Here is a 17,141-nt window from a genome sequence, read left to right on the forward strand (position 1 = left end):
AAAACCTACCAAATATATCTGTGTGCATGAGTTGACAAGGATTATTTTGGAAATGTAAGCAAATTGTTCACTAGATGTTCATTCATTTAGTAATTTTACATATTTTAATATGAGTTATAAAGTAAAAAAAAAAGACAAGAGTCTTAGTTTTGCCCAATAATAATGAGTATCTGAAAAATAAAATTATTGTTTATTCCTTTTAAATGCTAGGCAGTATCCCACAAGATTAAGATATTGTGTATATATATTCTTACTAATTAATATATAAAATAGTCTCTTATTTTGGTATTATAAACAGTATCATGCCATCATTAGTCATGCTTTTCAAATACACATGTGTTTAAACTTTCACTCTGGTTGCAATGAGTAAATTAAGTTCATAGATTATCATCTTTCTTCAAATATTCTTCCATAGATGTAATCTCTACTTACAAATTTGTATGTATGTTATCACCCTAACATCCCTGCTCACAACACAAGCATTTATACATTAGTAAACTTTCCCTTTTTTGCATTTTTTATTTTGCTAATAAATTAGTTTTGTCTTTAACAAAATGTACTGCAACTTATTTTTGTTCACTTTGTAACATATATTTGACTTTCCTATCATTCAATAAGGAAATCGGTCTGGAAAAATGTTTCTTTGCTCACTGACAAATATATATACTGAAACCCACACATATGAATGGGATCATCTGATCAGTTTTATTATTATTTTTTTTTATCTTGTTCTACCCTTCATTATGTCTGAATTGCTCATTTCCTTCAGCAGGTATCCTGCTTAAAAAATTGTCATCCATCAATATTCTATATGGTTGATGACTGTATACAAATAAATTGCTTACTAATAAATTAATAAATGAACAGTTATTTCCACAATGCATAAATAGTTCTACACAGATATGCAAACACATATTCATATTAAGAATTGCAATCCAAGAATATTGAGTTTCTAACTTTCACTCAAATCATATCTCATATTTCCTTAAAAGGTTTTATATTTTCCTTAAATGTGCCTTGTACCTTTTATGTCAAATTTATTCTTTTGGCAATTGTTCTAGTTTGCTAGCTGCCAGAATGCAACACACCAAAGATGGACTAGCTTTTAAATAAAAGGGGATTTATGTTGTTAGTTCTTCAGAGGAAAGGCAGCCAACTTTTATCTGAGGTTCTTTCTTACATGGGAAGGCTCAGGGTAATTTCTGCTGGCCTTCTCTCCAGGCCTCTGAGTTCCAATAACTTTCCCGGGGGTGATTCCTTTCTGCATCTCCAAAGGCCTGGGCTGAGCTGTGAGTGTTGAGATGAAGTAGGCTGAGCTGATTGTGCTGTGCTACCTTGCACTTTCTCATTTAAGCACCAGCCAATTAAGTCAAATGTCATTCATTGCAGCAGGCATGCCTCCTAGCTGACTGCAGATGTAATTAGCAACAGATGAAGTTCATGTACCATCAGCTCATGTCTGCAGCAACAGAACTAGGTGCCTTCACCTGGCCAAGTTGACAATTGAATCTAATTACCACAGCAATAAATGTTTATAATTACTGTGACTGAAATGAATATCATCTCATTAATTTCTAGGTGCTTACTGCTATTGAGCTAAAGTCTTTTAATACTGCTAGCTTCTTATTTAAAATTTCTTACGTTTACAGTATATATATAAGAACATCCTCATGGGGAAAAAGCATATGCCACATTTCAACAATTTTAAAACACCAGTGGTCAGACATTCCATATTCTGTGTACCATTGATGAAAAGAAAAGTTGTTAAGCTATGGACAATGCTAGAGGTCATCCATTTTACAGTGTTATGTGTAGACACAGTACATCAAGTATACCTAATATACAACTGAACATATTTTTTGAAAAAATTTTACTCTGTGAAAATGAGCATGATTTTCTAGATCAAAGTTTCATTGAGTGTGCAGTGATTTGACAGTTCTGTTTTATTCTTTTGGTTCATTTCAAGTGCTGGCACCACATTGATCTTGAGATTTTACACCTAAGTCTCTTGGATCCAGGATGTAAACCCTGCCTCCAATCCTTCAGTCCACGCTCTTGAGTAATTTTATAGATTATTTTACAAAGTTAGGTTGCATATTTCTTTCTGTGTAAAACTTCTCTTTACATTTTGTAATGCTTAGCTATAGGTTGAAAAGAATATTTATTAAGTTTCATCTAGAATTACTTTGTGTATAATAGGATAATTTAGAGTTATTTTAATCCTAAATTTTCTCAATAGTGAAAGTGATATCCTTCTCTTTCAAATGATTGTTTATATTTTTATTTTATGCCATTTTTCATCCTTAATAGATCTTTTTATATAAACTTATTCACTACATGTATTTGAATATCATTGTTAACCAGATTAGAGTTACAAGGGATTTTACCCAATATTTTCCTCATTAGATAATGAATTTTATTAAATCTTAAACTTTAATATTATAAAGTTAATTTCAGTTGAAATTATATTTTTAAAGAAAAATATTTAAGTGTTCTCTCAGTGAGATGCAAAAGATTATTAGCTATTCATATAACAAATGAACATACAAGAAAGCCTTAAGCAGTATTCAATGCAAGCTGTCATAAAGATGTTTTCAGAAAATTAATACATCTGAAATATAGGTAATTTAAAAAATAAACAAAGTGAAAACGTCCAGGACTATTTATCCTTACCTTTGAAATCTTTCTTCGTATACCATTTACTTTACTTAGCTGAGAACAATGCTATTCTTTTGATTGAGTCCATGAAGGCTTTCTTAACTTGATTGTTCCTCAGGGTATAAATAAAGGGGTTCAATGTAGGGGAAATAGAAGAAATGAGCAGAGAAACCACTTTATTAATGGTCACTTCTTCCTTTGCTGTAGGATTCATATAGATGAAAATGCACGTGCCATATGTGATGGAAACCACAATCATGTGGGAAGAACAGGTTGAAAAGGCTTTCTTCCTTTGCTGGACAGAGGGGAATCTAAAAATCGTCCTGATGATGTAGGTGTAGGACAGAACTACACAAGTGAGAGTCAGAATCAGGGTCAGTACGGCACAGATTATAATGGTCTGTTCTATGAACCATGTGTCTGAGCAGGTGATTTTCATTAGGGGAAATGCATCACAGCCAAAATGATCAATAATGTTAGAATCACAAAATTCCAGTTTTAAACCCAGGCTAAGTGGTGGGATTATTACACACAAACCAGATGCCCAACAACAGATGATGAGACTCCTGCAGACTGTTTTGCTCATGATGGTCACATAATGCAGGGGTTTGCAGATGGCCACATAGCGGTCATAGGACATAGCAGCAAGGAGAAAAAATTCTGTTAGTGCAAAAAGGTCAGTGAAAAACACTTGGATGACACAAGCATTGTAGGTAATGGCCTTGTCACCTGTTGTTATGCTATGTAAGTACCTAGGAACACATGCAGATGTGAAGGATATTTCTAAGAAGGAGAAATTTTGTAAGAAAAAGTACATGGGTGTTTTAAGATGGGAATCCACAAAGGTGAGGGTGATGATGGTCAGATTTCCAGTTACACTCAACATGTAGGTGAGAAATAGAAATATAAAAATCAGAACCTGCAGCTGAGGGTCATCAGTCAGTCCCAGCAGAATGAATGTGGTTATTGTACCGTTTCTCATCACTGACTCCTGATTTCTGTCCAATCTGTATGGAATATTCAGAGACATTTTCTTTAGATCATTATAACTATTGTAAATCTCAGCTGCATTTCCCCACTACACTTTAAAAATTTGTTTTACTCCTATTTGCCGCTTAGTTTTACCTTTTGGCAAAATAGATTGCTGAGGAGATGTATTTTTCCCAGTAGCAAGGATGTCCTTTTGCTCTCAAGAATTCTTCCAAATCCAAAAATTATATAATAAAATTTCATACTAGATTTCATTCTTTTTCATGACACAATATATATTTTTTAACAGTAATAACAGATAAACTTCTGCTCAATATGTACATTCTATGGAAGGAATTGTGATCTTTGTCCCCAAACAAGATTTTTGTTTTCCCATTGAGTTTTATAACAAGTGTTTAAACCTCTTTCTCTCTAAGCCCTGCTACTGACACTCCTATATAATCTACCTTTTTTTCAGAATATACACATTATGTTTTATATGTGTTTTTTTTTACTTTTGACAAAAGTGGTGACTGCCTTCTCCTTCCTCTGAATTTCAGTTCAAACAAGTAACTTTTTCTTTATTGATCCCATTTGTGCCTAAAAATAACATATTTGTTACAGAACCTTTTGCTTCTGCATCGCCGGTAAGCTGCCTCACCGATATTTCTCAGGTATGAAACATTAGTTATGCAAGTGGGGACTAAAATAATTCCATTATGCAATCATTATCTCATGGCTTGAGATTTTTAACATCAATACATAGGAAAACTTTCTCCCTTGTACCCAGTCTGTTTTAGGAGCAATTTTACTTTCTTGTTTAACCTCCTGTGTTCTCTTCTCACTGATTTGTGGTATGATTTAACTGTGTGTGTTTGCGTATTTCCCAGTGTTACCAATATACAGGTGAAGCACTGACTGAGGCACATGATTTAACTGAATTTAGACACTTCCTAGGGAATTTAATTCTCAATCAGCAACTATCAACACTTTAAATCATGTTGTTTTGCAGCCCACCTATTTTCTTCCATATTTTTCCTAATATCTAGGGTAATGCATGCATTACTGTGAAACTTACTTGGACTTTCAAACTCAAAGCATTCAATCTTTAAAATGTATTTTCCCAAGATAAGGAAACTTATTTTAAAGAAATTTAATAACAGATTGGTAATAAATTATAACCTACTGATTTCTGTTTATTCTGTCTTTCAAATAAATGTGTGAAATGAACAGAGTTCTTCAATGCGAGCCAATGTGTTATCCTTTAAGGGAGGCTGTGGGTGTGGGGAATGTGGGTTTGGTGGGGTGAGCGGGTATAGGAATATGTTTAAAGATTCTATACATATAAAGACATTGAATTTGTAGCAAACGTTGCCATGGATACTTCTTAGATTAAGTTAGGTATGGAATTTTTAGTGCCTCTTAGGCATAAAATCCTTCCAGACAATGATATCTATCTATACATGATAAAAACTCTCTAAAAAATGGCATAATAAATATATATTGGATACATGACCAAATATACAAATTACCATTGATATCCATTTTCTTCTCAGGAGGAAAACATGACCAAATTCTACAAAGGGAGTTATAATCAAAGAGAAAAACATCAGCATACTTACTTTTCTCTTAGTAAATCAGAGCATGTTTTGGTTGTTTAAACATAACAATATTATGACTAATGTTGACTGTGATATTTTGATGAATACATTTATATCTTTTTTACTGGCTTATCTGGGAATGCCTAGAGTTCTCTGGGATTGCCATTCTCAGCAGGGTTTACAGACTACCTGATATAGGTATTATAAGTCCCCATATATACTCTTTCCATCATTGAAAAGAAAAATCACTCTAAAGGTAGGAGTGTCAGCAACTCAACCCATTGGTAGAAGGGACAATATTCTAAATAATCAGGAAAGAGAGATGCTTTTGCAGCAGAGAGCATGACGTTTTTAAATTGCTGAATATGCCAGCAAGTCAAAAAAGCTATCCTCTGTGATGTAGAATCATTAGTGAATTTTCTGAATAATGAATTTTGGCAAAGAAACAAAGAAACAAGGCTTCAGTGGGGACCATGTCCTTGGAGACAGAGAATGATAGAGGTCATGGAGGACAACTGTATTTGTTGAATAACACGAATCATTTTTTAAAATTTTCATTCCTACTGAATTATTTGGTAGATCAATATCCTCTAATATATGAATACAAACATTTATTATATGATATGGATTTTTATTATAGTTGGACCTTTTTAATCAGATAGGTAGAAAGATAAGTTTATACAATTATATAAGGCTCCTGATACTTTGAAGGAATTTTCCTACCAGATTTTTTTTCACTAAATATATGATTATATTATAGGTGTAATTTAAAAATGCATAAACATATGCTCTCAATCTTAACATAGATGTGTAAATATGCTTTTATATCTTTAAAAGTGTTTCATAATATAAATTTCTTCTCTTTCTAATTCATTATATTAGTCAAGTTGGCTGTATGAAAATGTCATTTATTTTAATAATGCCTAAGTTTATAATTTTCTTCATTGTGAATAGCTATTTAATATTCTATCAAAAGTATTGTCATACTAATAGTTTTCCATATGTGTGCACATTATTGCTAAGGTGCAACACTTCTATGAATAGTAAAGGAAGTTTATCTCTATGAACATTTCTTATTCACAGAAATGGTGTACATTGTTGCAAAACTACCTTAAGTTTAGTTTATTTTTTTTTTAATTTGTCACTGTAATTAGTTCATCAATGCACATTTTCATGTTTTAGGACTATTCATACTTTCTTTTTTAAATATGTTAATTTTGTATTCTAGTTTTATAAGAAGCCTTTCCAAGTGTCTGTGCTGATTTTTTATATGTGGTTTATAGTTTTATCCAGGTGTGGTAATTAGATTCAGTTGTCAACTTGGCCAGGTGAAGGCACCTAGTTCTGTTGCTGTGGACATGAGCCAATGGTACATGAAACTCATCTGTTGCTAATTAAATCTGCAGTTGGCTAGGAGGCATGCCTGCTGCAATAAATGATACTTGATTTAATTGGCTGGTGCATAAATGAGAGAACACAGAGTAGCACAGCCTAAGCAGCTCAGCATACTTCATCTCAGCACTTGCAGCTCAGCCCAGACCTTTGGAGATGAAGAAAGAAATCACCCTGGGAAAAGTTGTTGGAACCCAGAGGCCTGGAGAGAAGGCCAGCGGAGACCATCCTGTGCCTGCCCACATAAGAAAGAACCTCAGTTGAAAGTTAGCTGCCTTTCCAATGAAGAACTAACAAAATAAATCCCCTTTTATTGAAAGTTAATCTGCCTCTAGTTTGTTAGATTCTGGCAGCTAGCAAACTAGAACACCAAGCAACTCCACCAATTTTTTTGCTTTTTAGTTTCTAATAGCTTTATGAGATATAATTGACCTACAATAAATTATATATATCTAAAGTGTACAATGTGATAAGTTTTGACATATGTATACTCTCTAGAGTAATACCACAATCAAGATAATTAACATGTACAACATATACTACAGTCTCCCTGTTCCTGTTTTTTTTTTCTTTTAACATTTTTTTATTGTGAAATATAACATATATACAAAAAAGCAATAAATTTCAAAGTACAATGTAACAAGTACTTATAGAACAGATTTCAGAGTTTAGTATGTCTTACAGTTCCATACCAATTTTCTCTTAAACAGTTCCATCCCGTATTTAGCCGACATGTCTGTTTTTTAGGGTAGAGGGTGGTTGTTATCAACACCCAATGAGAAAGCCCAGATACAAAATGACCTAGGTAACAGCTGGTAAAGCAAAGCCTCTGTTTCAAAGCCTTTACAAAAAATAGTTTCCCCTGTGGTTTGCGAATTCCTCTCATTTAGGGTCTCCCTTCATTTGAAGGAACATCTATTTAATGTAGTGCCAAGTATAATATTTAAAAGCTAAAGGAATTTTGCAGCATGTGACCTCATTGGAGATTATGTTCACTCTGCCAAAAAAAAAAAAAAAAAAAAGTACAAGGGTAGAGGGTGTTAAAATGCAGCATGAAGCCCATGACATTTTTGAGAGGATAGAATTTCCATTCTGAGATGGTATTTTCTGCAATAGTCATTGGAATGACCACAGAGTAGGGGAAATTCTCCCCTCACCGGGAGCATCCTGTTATTTCAGATGACCACCAGCAGGTTAAAGTAATCAAGGTGGGTAAAAGTTATGGTTGTTTACATGGATCCCAGTTTGCACCTAGAGCTTCAACAGTTATGGCCCTCTTGATGGTCTCTTTCAGACTAGTGGTTTTCAGTGGGGGTGCTTTTATTTTGCCCCAAGACAAATGTCTGGAGATATTTTTTAGTGTGTATGGGGGGTGGGTGGCGCGGAAGTGCTATTGGTATGTAGTAGAAAGAGACCAGGGATGTTGCCAAACATCCTACAATACATAGAGTAGCCCCCAACAACAAAGAATTTTTCGACCCAAAATGTCAACAAGTGCTGAAGCTAGGAAAGCCTGGTGGAGACTTCGAAGACTGAACTTGTTACATCAAGGACTTGTAAAGAGAGTGGAGGTGAGGACAGCCAGTAGCAGTGACAGTCTTTTTTTTTTCCCCCTAGAGGTCCAAAATCAAGATGTTAGCAGGGCCACGCTTTCTCTGAGGTCTGAAATGGTTCTGGTGGCAGCTTGCAGGCAACCATACTCAATCTCTTCCTCCATCACATGGTTGCTTGTCTCCTTGTCTGTTTCCTCCTGACTCTGTGTCCAAATTTCCTCAGCTTATAGGAACTCCAGATTCAGTTTGGCCTCATCGTAGCAAATAGGATAGGATCTTTGAAGATGCTATTCGCAAATGAGTTCACATCTACAGGATCAGGATTAGGACTCGAATGAGTCTTTGCAGGGATATGATTCAATCCATAATATGCAGGGTTTTCTTAAATCTGACGTGGGGCCAGGCCACATTCCCTTTCTTGAATCTATGCATTCCTCTCACTTTTTCTCCCCTCTCATCGGCCCTGTTTTTGTAAACTGAGGTGGAAGAAGGGCCTCAGGGAAGCCCTTTCTGGCTCTGGAAAAAACAACCCTTTCTTTTACGAACAGTGATTTTGCCTTTTCAAATGTTGCTGTGTGTGTTGTCCGTGCAGGTGTTATTTTCTTTATTTCGTAAATGAGGTAAATCTCGCTTAAATCCTTTCCTCCCGAAAGCAAAGTCCAGCGGCCAACTTCTCTAGTCTCTCCACCTGGAGCGAAAAAAGGACGCCCGGCGTACTACATCTCCCAGCGAGCATTGCGGAACCCTGTTCCTGTTTTAATCACTCGTTCTTGCCTCTAAGCAATTTGCTGGTTCACAGCTAATCACTGATCTGTTTTCAGTAACTATAGATTAGTTTGCATTTTGTAGAATTTTATATCAATGTGATCATACTGTATGAACTCATTTCCATCTTGCTTAATTTGCTCAGCCTACTTTTTTTGGTGATACATCAATTTTATGTATATTTATAATTCAATTCATTAAATTTCTGAGAAAAAATCCAAAGTATAGTAGTATGATGGAAAGAGTATATATAGGGACTTATAATAGCCTATATCAGTATATCCAAAGTGTAGTATAACCGGGAAGCATATCTGGTTACTTATAATAACTGTGTGTAGATATTTTGTCGTTTCAATTTTGTAGCCAATTATAAGTAAAGATGCTAGGAACATTTATGCCATGGTCTCTGAAGTGGTAGGTGCTTTCATTTCTACTGAATAAGTACCTAGGAATGGAATGGATGGGTTTTAGAGGTATATGTTCAAATGCTTAAAAATCTGTGAGCTGTTTTCCGACGTGGTTTTCTGATTTTGGATTACTATCAGCAATGTGGTAGTGTTTTATTTTGTCTATATTCATGGTATGATTAGTCTTTGTAATTGTAGACATACTAGGTGGTATGTAGTGGTTTCAGATTGTGAGTTTCATTTGCATATACCTAACAGCTAATGAGTTCAAGCACCTTTTGGCGTGCTTATTTGTTGTGTGTCTTCCTTGTTGAAGTGTCTGTTTAAACCTTTTGCCTATTTTAAGTTTTGTTTTGTTTTTGGTTTAGATAATTCTTTATACAATCTTGATTCAATTTTTTTTCAGGTATGTGATTCACAGATACTTTAACCCATTTTTAGCTTGTCTTCTCATTCTTGGAACACTGTCTTTTCAATTGCAGATATTCTTAATTTTGATAAATTGCGTTTCAACACTTTTTTTGAAAGCAGTTTTGAGATATATTCACATAGCACAGAAATCATACAAAGTGTACAAACAGTGGCTTTTAATATAAACATGGTGTCGCACATTCATCATCACAATCAATTTTAAAATATTTTCTTAACTCATCACCCATACCCCTTCACAGTCACCTCTCAGCTCCTGTATCTTCCCCCAGCCCTACATAACCAGTAATCAAATTCTGTCTCTATAGATGTATTTATATTTATATTTTATACAATGGAGTCACAGCATATGTAGTACTTTGGGTCTGGTTCTTTCCCTTACCATAATGTTTGTTTTCTGCTTTTAATTAATTAATTTTGTTTTTGCTTTTAATTAATTAATTTTAATTAGAGAAGTTGTAGGTTTGCATTAAGGTAATGTAAAAACTGCAACCTTCCCTTCTACCCCTCTGTTTTGGACACTTTGTATTTGAGTGGTAACTTTGCTACAATTGATGAAAGAATGTTGGGATATTATACAAACTATTTTCCATAGTTCGCATTATGTGTACTTTTTCTATTTACCACCCATTATGAACACCTTATAACAGTGACATACCTTTGTTATAGTTCATAAAAGAACATTGTTTTATTTGTACTATTAACCACAATCATCATTCATAGCAGGGTTCACTGAGGTACATTATCCCATGTTGTATCCTCTAGCTTTCTTTCTAGTAACATATTCAACCACATTCACATACATAATTCGGTACTATCAAGTACACTCACAATAACGTACTACCATCACCACTGTCCATTTCCAAACATTTACAATCAACCTATTTAAAAATTCTGCACAAATTAAACATCAGCTACCCATTTTCTACTATTATTCTATTTCCTGGTAACCTATTTTCTAGAGTCTAACTCTATGAGTTTCCATATTATAATTATCTCATTTTAGTGAGATCGTACACTATTAGTTCTTTTGTGTCTGACTCATTTCACTCAACATAATGTCCCCAAGTCTCCTCCATGTTGTCACATGCCTCAAGATGTCATTCTTTCTCACAGCTACATAATATTCCATTGTTTGCATTTACAACATATTGTTTATCCATTTCCTGGTTGATGGACACTTTATTTCCATCTTTTGACAATTGTGAATAATGCCGTTTTGAACTTTAGTGCAGAAATGTGTGTTTGCTGCTTTATTTATACTACTTATTGAACTGCTTACAGTTCTTACATGTATATATATACCTAGTTGTAGGATTGTCAAATCATAAGGCAATTCTATATGTAGCTTTCTGAGGAAACATTGAACTGTCTTCCATGGTGGTTGCAACATTTTACTACTCTACCAACAGGGAATGAGTGTTCCCATGTATGTACAACCTCTCCAATGCTTGTAGTTTTCTGCTTTTTAAATAGTGGCCATTTTAGTATGTGTGAAATGATATCTCATTGTGGTTTTTATTCACATTTCCCTAATAGCTAGTGATGGTGAGCATCTTTTCATATGCTTTTTAGCCTTTGTATTTCCTTTTTGGAAAAATGTCTATCCGTGTCTTTTACCCATTTTTTTATTGTGTTATGTGTCTTTTTATCATTGAGGTGTAGGATTTATTTACTCTGGATATCAAACCCATATCAGGTTTCCAAATATTTTCTCTCATTGAGTGGGTTGACATTTTTGTGTTCTCGTCAAAGACATTTGAAGCACAAAAGTTTTTAATTTTGAGGTGTTCCCATTTATCTATTTTTTCTTTTGTAGCTTGTACTTTTGGTTGTTAAGTCTAAGAAAAGATTACCATAAATGTTGAGGATTCTTACCTATATTTTCTTCTAGGAATTTTATGGTCCTGGCTCTTATATTTAGGTCCTTGATCCATTTTGAGTTAATATTTGTGTAAGGTTTGAGATAGCATCCTCTTTCATTCTTTTGCTTATAGTGTCCAGTTCTCCCAGCTCCTTTTATTGAAGAGACTCTCTGTCAAAGTTAAGTGGACTTGCCAACCTTGTCAAATACTAATGGGCCATATATGTGAGGGTCTGTTTATGAACTCTCAATTTAATTCCTTTGGTTAATACATCTATCTTTATATCAGTACCCTGCTGTTTTGACCAAAGAGCCCTGGGGAGAAGGTCAGAAAAGATACTGAAAATCCTTTTGACAACTCCCAATGCTGGACTTTCCTAGCTTGCCCAGCAGATAGCATCCTTCTTCAAACTGTTCTCTGCAAACCTAAGGAGGCTCTGCATCTTTAAACCCCCCAACTTTCGCCCCTTTTGAGGGAGGTGTTTATAGAATAACCATGACAATCACTGTCCTAAGTGTAACTAAAACAATGACTCTGAGCTGGGATTCACTGATATAAACTCACCAAACAAAAGCCAAGATCAGCACTCAGCTGTGTCCAACACCTGTTCTTGGGAAGGAGGGCATCCATGTCCCTCTCCATCCACAGCAGCCAGCCAGGGGCCAGACTCCAGGTGGCTAGCTTTGAGATTGGGGGATGGCACTGGTAATCTTTGTAGAGTGCGTTGCTCATAGTTTTTTACTGAAGTTTCACAGTCTTTTCATCCTGCTTTTCCATGGATGCTGTACAGAGTACCATTGGCCTCCAGAGACAAGAACTGTTTCTGACTGTCCACTAGCTGTTTTTGGAGGATAATTGAGTACTGTAGCTCCCTAGTCAGTCAAATTCCCTGCTGTGAGTGTATTCAATTTTTAATGGATCAAAATTTTCATATTTTGTGGCCTAACCCAATATCAACATTTTTTTTTTTTTTTTTTTTTTTTTTAAAGGAAAGACAGAGAGAAGGAAGGAAGGATAGAAGGAAGGAAGGAAGGAAGAAAGGGAAACATCTTTAAACATTTTCTGGTTTTATTGTATTCTGTTTCTCCGTTTTTTGTTACATGGGCTGGGGCCGGGAATCGAACCGAGGTCCTCCGGCATAGCAGGCAAGCACTTTGCCCGCTGAGCCACCGCGGCCCAACATTTATTTTATGTTAACTTCTGTAAATAGTGCACATTATGCGTAGAAGTTCATGTTATTTAACGTGAATATCCAATTCTCCTCTAGCCTTTGTTGAAAAGACTATCCTTCACCAATGAATTCGTTTTGCATCTCTGTAAAAACATCATTGGACCATAAATCATATCTCTTAATTACTCTAGCTCCACAGTACATGAAAAAAATCAGTTAGTGTAGTGTAAAAAAATGCAATTATTTTTATTAAAAAATTGTTTTTTTTTGTATGCTGTATGGTGGGGCCACATTTTATTCTTTTTCCATTTGAGTATCCTGTTATTGCAGCACCATTTCTTGAATTTTTTTTCCTGTTTGTTTGTTTGTTTTTGGAAGTGCATGGCTAAGGAACTGAAACTGGGTCTCCTGCATGGCAGGAGAGGATTCTACCACTGAATTACCCTTGCATCACCTCCCCTACCACCAACAACTTTTTTTATTTTGCAGAGTTGATTGGGTTATTCTAGGTCTACTGCATTTCCACTTAATTAATTTATAATCAGCTCATCAAATTTATATAAATTAAGCTTGATTTTGATTGGGATTGCAATGAATCTAGAGATTGATTTGGATAGACTTGAACTTAAAAATTGAGGGCGGGCCACGGTGGCTCAGCAGTTAAGAATGCTTGCCTGCCATGCCCGAGGACCCGGGTTCGATTCCTGGTGCCTGCCCATGTTAAAAAAAAAAAAAGACCCAAATAGCTTTTTGGGCGGGCCACGGTGGCTCAGCAGGCAAGAATGCTTCCCTGCCATTCCAGAGGACCCGGGTTCGATTCCTGGTGCCTGGCCATGTTAAAAAATATATATATATATTTATCCATTAAGGTGTTGCATACCACCATTTATAAATGTCTGTTTAAATGTTTCTCAGCAATATTTCTAGTTTTCAGTATACATGTCTTTCACATCTTTGGCAGACTTAGGCCTAAATATTTCATATTTTAGGTGCAGCTTTGAATTTTCAATTACTGCTTTTTATTAATATACCAATACATTTGAATTTTGCATCTTTATATTGCAATGTTTTAATACTCTCTTGTTAGTTCTACTGACATTTTTTTTTGTAGAAGATATGCTATTTTCTTCAAAGAGGATTTTGTTGAAAACAAATAGAGACAACTATTTTCTTCCCTCCAGTGCATTTAAACCTTTATTCCTTAACTACTTCATCATAACCTCCAGTAGAATATTGAATACAAGTGGTGAGTGCAAACATCTTTGCCTTATCTTAGGGGTGAAGCATTCAGCATTTCACCACATTAAATTTGATGTTAGTTGCGTATATTGTAGATGACTGTCCGTTTCTTAGGGCTGCCATAAGCAGTTCCACAATGTGGATAGTTTCATGAAACAGAATTATATTGTCTCACAGTTCTGGATCTAGTAAGCTGAAATAAAGGTGCAGGCATTTCCATGCTTCCTTTGAGTCTGTAGGGTTCTGGCAGTGGCTTACCAACAACTTATGACATTTTCTGTTCTGGCACATGGCCACCTTCTCTCCCTTTGTTTCTCCATCTGTCTCATTTTCTCTTCTCATAAGGACATAAGGCCTATTGAGACAAAAGGCCCACCCTAACCCAGTTTGGCCTGAATTTAACTAACATTATCTTAAAAGATCTGTATTTAAACAGAGTTTAAATATGGTAGGGCACTAGGACAAAAACATTTTTTTTTTTTGGGAAATAATTCAACTCATATCAGAATGAGAAAATATTCTTTCTTTACTTGCAGGCTGATAATTTTAATTAGAAATGGATCTTGAACTTTTCAAATGCTTCTGAGGCATAATTTGATATGACTATATTAATGCTTATTTTTCATTTTTAATATCACAATATGTTTAAGTGCAGTGCTGGTTATAGAGTTTTGCAGAAATCCTTTTTCAGAGTAAGAAAATTCTCCTCTATTTCTTGTATGCTAAGAGATTTATCACAAAGGCTTTTGGAATTTTCAGAGGCAGTTTCTACATCTATTTATAGCCTCAATGTTTCTTCTTTTCTTTATTAATATTTGGGATAAGAAATAAAAGGATTGAAATGTTAGTCACATGAATCAGAAATCTCATGCAATTTCATGGTATACAAAGAAATTAAATAGTAGAAGTATTTCTGAAGCACAGGAGAACCAGAAAGACTTCTGGAACTAAATCAGCATTCTGTAGGCTCTTTCTTTTTACATTAGCATGACCACTGTTCACGAAAATATGTGAGTCTTTAATACTGGCTGCAGTTTGTGTCATTTATACTGAAGAATATTTATAGGTTATAATTTCACAGGTGGCTTCTATTATTTGTCTTTCTTCAACATCTACCATATTTAATATAAAACCAAGAAACCAACTAACATTATGACGTTGCCAGAATGATCATCCATAGTGGAATAAGAATTCCTTGCAAAAGTGATGTTAATCATGATTTCCCCCATGTGGCATTTCATGTTTCCTTTATGTTCAGTTACTCTCCTTTCTTCATCCTTTTTCACAGACATTTAATCTGGTTTCTACTTATTTGAAGTTAGAATTTTTTTTTTTCTGGAAAATTGGTTTACATAACTAATACACCAATTGGGGATGTCACATTAACCACACAAACTATATTCTGATCTTGGGCATTACTGTTGGAAAAATAAGTTTCTTTTTAATTCTATCAATATTTATTTAAAGTGTTTGTTATCCCACATAGCTGTAACAGAGAGATTGATGCAATGTTTGACACACTATACACCTGGTATCATTACAGTATTATTTTCCATTCCTTCTCCCCCAATAAAAGGATTTTTTTACCATGTACACAGATTCTCAGTGGCTTAGATTGTGCCTACAGACCATTGTTCAGGAGTTTCAGGTTTCATCCAGCTTGTGGCAATAACCATATTCCAGGAATTATTGTACGGTTGTTCACAGTCTTTGCTTTTGGAAATCATGTAACCCTGCTTATCCATCCCGTGGAAATGACATATGTTTTTTTTTTTTTCCTTCCCAATACCAACCATGTTACTGGATAAAAGCCATGGGTTCTTTTGCCCAACATACTCAACAACCAATTTCTGAGTCACCAGGGTTTCAAAGAGAGAAAGAGTTTATTATCAGGCATGTAGTAGGGGAGCAGATGGCCGAATGGCCCAAAATTTGTTTCTGCAAACTAGAAAAAGAAATGGGCAGGGTTTAGGATAATGAGCACAGTGGCCCCAGATGATGTAATTAGAGGTGATTTAATATTGAGCATGTGCAGATTGATTACATGCTTAGAGAGCGCATATAAGAAAATGGTGGGATAAGGTATAAGTGATTTGTAGATTAAAGTCTAAGCTACTGTGTATGTCAGATGGGACTACTTGGTCAGATCCAGGCTCAGTTATCAAGATAACTTTAGATTTGGGGTGGGTTAGCTCTGGGCTGACCCAAGACCCTTCATTAATAAACATCAGGGGCTGTCTTTGGTGGTTGCTAGACTCTAAAGTTGAAAAATTGGACAACTGGGTACAAATGAAGGTTAGTCACAAGACTTTTAGAGTCACAGGGGCAGAAGATAAGGTCTATATAATCATTATTAGAGATCAAGGTAGCTGGATTACAGTTGAGAGATTTAAGGAATTTCTCTCTGTCTACTCCAATATACCAGAAAGCAAAAAGGAATATATGTATAATGATTCAGTGATCAAAATCCTCCCATAAATCCTGATTTCTCAGTTACAATTCCTCCCTCTCATTTGATCTTATCTCTGTATCTTGAGGGATATCTGGGCGATGACCCTCTAACTGCTTCAAGGCTGAAAAGGGACATTGTTATTAAGGGACACAGGGATGAAATGATGAAACTAGTTGTTCTTGGAGAGTTCAGTATCCCTGAGTTTCAGAGCTTCTCTGGCATTGGAATAATCTGGAGGTTTCAATTTTCTGAAACACAAATCTTAATAAGTAAAATTTTAGAGAGCACATGATATCTTTCAGGGTTTCCAGGAACACTGTTGTTTGGGGTTTGCATTTGTGGCAGTTTTCAATATCTGGCCAAAACTTGCATAAGAGTAATCTCCAGAATGACCTCTTAACTCGATGTGAAATTTCTTAGCCATTGAAACTCTATTTCTTTTCCCCCTTTTGATCAGTTAATCCATGATGCCAGGGACAGGGTCATCCTTGGAACTTATGTCTCATGATGCCAGGACCAGGCTTATACTCCTGGAAGTTTTATCTCATGTATGGGGGAAAGCTCAGAGAGTTACCACATTTGAGCAATAGCAGAGATTTTCTGGAGATGGCTCTTAGGCACTAATAATAGGTAGGTTCAG

General features: G+C 35.2%; 1 protein-coding gene and 1 pseudogene across 1 annotated transcript; both read right to left on the reverse strand.

Moving 5' to 3' along the window:
- The window catches only part of LOC143690615 (52 kDa repressor of the inhibitor of the protein kinase pseudogene), a 427,237-nt pseudogene that overhangs the window by 31,583 nt on the left and 378,513 nt on the right, over positions 1 to 17,141 (reverse strand).
- LOC143642484 (olfactory receptor 6C2-like) lies at positions 2,705 to 3,640 on the reverse strand. Its single transcript, XM_077110947.1, has one exon. The coding sequence runs from the start codon at positions 3,638 to 3,640 to the stop codon at positions 2,705 to 2,707; it is 936 nt and encodes a 311-aa protein (XP_076967062.1).

Source organism: Tamandua tetradactyla, chromosome 7 (assembly GCF_023851605.1).
Source record: "Tamandua tetradactyla isolate mTamTet1 chromosome 7, mTamTet1.pri, whole genome shotgun sequence".
Lineage (NCBI taxonomy): Eukaryota > Metazoa > Chordata > Mammalia > Pilosa > Myrmecophagidae > Tamandua > Tamandua tetradactyla.

Coding starts and splice junctions, on each gene's coding strand:
- LOC143642484 (XM_077110947.1), bottom strand. CDS start 3,640: ATGAGAAACGGTACAATAACCACATTCATTCTGCTGGGACTGACTGAT.